Raw genomic sequence first — 3,285 nt, forward strand, 5'->3', positions numbered from 1 at the left:
CTCACCTCAGCCTCCCAAAGGTGCGGGATTACAGGCTGAGCCACCGAGCCTGGCTCATAAGACCTTTCATCAGACTCTTCCTCTCCCATCCTGTGCCAATCTCCTCGCAACATTAAGAGCAGAGAACTGTAGGATGGACAGAGCTGGGGCAGCTACAGCAAAGGCAGGGAGATGGTCTGCCAGGGGGAAGGGCCATTCAGCCACCATGCACTCCTGCCTCTTAAAAAGAAAGGTGCCAGGCTCGGTGGCTCAGCCTATAATCCCGTGCTTTGGGAGGCTGAGGTGAGTGAATTGCCTGAGCCCGTGGGTTCGAAACCTGCCTGAGCAACTTGGCGAGACCTCATCTCTATAATAAATCAAAAAAAAAAAATTAGCCGGGAGTGGTAGTGTGCACCTGTAGTTCCAGCTACTCGGAAGGCTGAGGCGGAAGGATCGCCGGAGCCCAGCAGGTCGAGGCTGCGGTGGCCGGGAGCAGCCACTGCACTCCAGTCTGGGCAACAGAATGAGACTCCCACTCAAAAAAAAAAAAAAAAAAAAAAAAAAAGGAAAGGCGGAGAAGGAACCATAACAGGACAAGAAAACAGGAAGCATGTGCAGGAAGACTTGTATCAGCAAATCAAGACTGACTTGAAGCCAATAATGAGGATTAATATCAGATGTCCAAGGGCAGAGAAGCTTCTGTCTTCTCCTATTCGTCAGGCCCAGGAGAGGGGACACTTTTCCTTTCCTTTTATCCTCTAAAAGATGGTCTCCATTACTCCAAACCTGGGGCTCCTGGCTCCAATTTGTCTCCTTTTCTGGGCTCACTGGCAGAAGTTGACACGAAGGGCTCTTCTTTGGTGATATGAGCACAGGGTTCTCCTGGCCTCTGCTCCTTGATGGCTTTCTCTCCTGCTTGCTCATGGGTGTGGCTGTGAGACCGCAGGAAGGCAACCAAGCTAGGATCTAGAGGTGAAGGTGGAGGGCAGAATGAAGGCAGATCCTCCCTGGCCTCCTGCAGACCTGAAACCTACTGACTATTGCCTACCTGGGTGTGCCAAGGACAGGACAAGCTACTTCCCAACCTGGGCCTGCACCCCAGGGGCTCTCCTGTGGCCCTTCAATGACTCTGCCTTCTCGCACCTGTTGAGATCACTGGGGCCTGCCTATCCACCCTTTCCTCTGCTCCTCACAGTCCCCTGACCCAAGTTTCTATGCCTGTCCCTGTGCTTGTGTCTACATCACAGGTCCAAAGCAGCTATAGAATAAGTGAATGAATGTTGACTAGAGCCAAAGGGAAGGCATTTAGGGAAAGAATTTCCCTCTTCATCTCTCAGCTAACTTATTTATACACACGTTTACTAAAAACCTAGTATGTATTACACTCTAAGGGCCAGTGTACAGCAGGGAACAAGATCACCTGGGTGCCTAGCATTCTGGTGAACAGAAGCTAGGAGAGAGGTGTGGCATAGTATAATATCAAAGAATAACTGCAGTTATACTAAAGTATGTGTCATAAAACACAGTGTACACCTACCAGGGTATACAGTTATACACAGCATGGTGGTTAAAAGCAGAGCCTGAGAGTCCAAATAGACCTGGGTTTAAATCCTATCTGTGTTCCTTACCAGCTGTGTGACCTATGGAGAATTTCTTCAAGTTTTGGGCCTCAGTTTTTCTCATAAGCAAAATGAGGTTAATACCACCTACCTCACAGGACAAGCTTAAACACAGTATGGAATAATGCATTAAAATACTCGCCAGGCTCGGTGGCTCAGCCTGTAATCCCACGCCTTTGGGAGGCTGAGGTGAGTGGACTGCCTGAGCCCGCGTGTTCGAGACCTGCCTGAGCAACTTGGCAAGACCTCATCTCTACAATAAATCAAAAATCAGCCGGGTGTGGTAGCGTGCGCCTGTAATTCCGGCTACTCGGAAGGCTGAGGTGGAAGGATCACCGGAGTCCAGCAGGTCGAGGCTGCGGTGGCCAGGAGTGGCCAATGCACTCCAGTCTGGGCGACGGAGTGAAACTCCAACTCAAAAAAAAAAAAAATACTCAGCACAGTGCCTGGAACTCACAGTAAGCCTTCCTCAATAAATAGTGGTCCCTTCCTAGCTTGGTCTCAATGGGATGGCCAGGTGCCCATACCAAGCTGGGCCAGCAACCGCTGCTGTTCCTGCAGGATCTCCTCATGAGTCATGGCCTGCAGCCTTTCTACGTTCTCTTCATGGATGGTCTGGGCTTCCTGGTCAGCCTTCTGGGCCCTGAGCCCCTTCCCCGTGACCAGACTGGGTCCCTGGAAATCGTGGCTGCTCCTAGGAAGCTGGTTGTCTTGGTCCCTAGGAACCAGTGTCTCACAGGTCACAGCACCTGGAAGAAATGTATGATCAGTTCCATCACCCCACTCTCCTCTGAGCCTTCTGGCCCTCTTTCATAAGTCTATTAGCCCTGGAGACAAGCACAGTTTCAAGTTTTCCCAAGCACAGAATGGAGACCCCACTGGGTCTGGTATAAGACTCCAGGCACTCTGGGTTGAGGAGGTCTTCTCACTTACTCATTCCCTAGGACTTACATGAAAAGGTTTCTGACTCTTCTCTTGGATGTCTAAGCAGCCATCTATGACTAGGAGACTGCCCCAGCTCTTCTGCTAGTAATTTGCACCATGAACAGAACCTTGGGCTGGCACAGGGGCTCATGCCTGTAATCCCAGCACACTTTGGGAGGTCAAAGCAATAGGATTGTCTGAGCCCAAGTGTTTGAGGCCAGCCTTGGCAACATGGCAAGACCCTGTCTCTATAATAAATTTTTTAAAAATTAGCCAGGCGTGGTGGTAGGTGCTTATAGTCCTAGCTACTTGGAAGGCTGAGGGGGAAGGATCACCTGAGCCCAGCAGATTGTGGCTGTGGTAGCTGTGATCACTGCACTGCACTCAAGTCTGGCTGACACAGTGAGACTCTGACTCAAAAAAAAAAAAAGAAAATAGAAAAAGGCCAAGCCTCTTCAACCCAATTACCCTCTGGTGGGTCCAGGTTGGGCACAACCTCTCCAGGTGATGGAACCCTGGCTTCAAGTACATTCCTTGCTGCAATTTCCTGGGCAAAGATGCTTCTCTTACCAGATGTTGCTGACTTCCCCTGTGGGACAAAAATAAAACCCAGGTTACTGATGCTCATCAACCCCTTCAAATCAAGGTCTCCAGAACAAAGAGATAAAAGGGACTCTGCTCAACCTCCAGGCAATACAGCCTTCATCCTCAGACAAAGCAGAGCTCCACAGGAGTAAAAGTCTTTCTTTTTTTTTTTTTTTTT

At 49.9% G+C, this 3,285-nt stretch overlaps 1 protein-coding gene across 1 annotated transcript in view; it reads right to left on the bottom strand.

The window, feature by feature from the left end:
* RPAP1 (RNA polymerase II associated protein 1) overlaps window positions 1–3,285 on the bottom strand; it is a 22,846-nt gene that overhangs the window by 13,150 nt on the left and 6,411 nt on the right. Inside the window, exons 5-7 of the mRNA XM_008056406.2 lie at window positions 2,991–3,111; window positions 2,126–2,347; window positions 766–945 (exon numbers count right to left, since the gene is read on the bottom strand). Coding sequence (XP_008054597.1) covers window positions 766–945; window positions 2,126–2,347; window positions 2,991–3,111 — 523 coding nt within the window. The remainder of the gene's footprint in view (window positions 1–765; window positions 946–2,125; window positions 2,348–2,990; window positions 3,112–3,285) is intronic.

The sequence above is a fragment of the Carlito syrichta genome, unplaced genomic scaffold, assembly GCF_000164805.1.
Source record: "Carlito syrichta isolate Samal-C Ts95f unplaced genomic scaffold, Tarsius_syrichta-2.0.1 Scaffold302349, whole genome shotgun sequence".
In the NCBI taxonomy this organism is placed as follows: domain Eukaryota; kingdom Metazoa; phylum Chordata; class Mammalia; order Primates; family Tarsiidae; genus Carlito; species Carlito syrichta.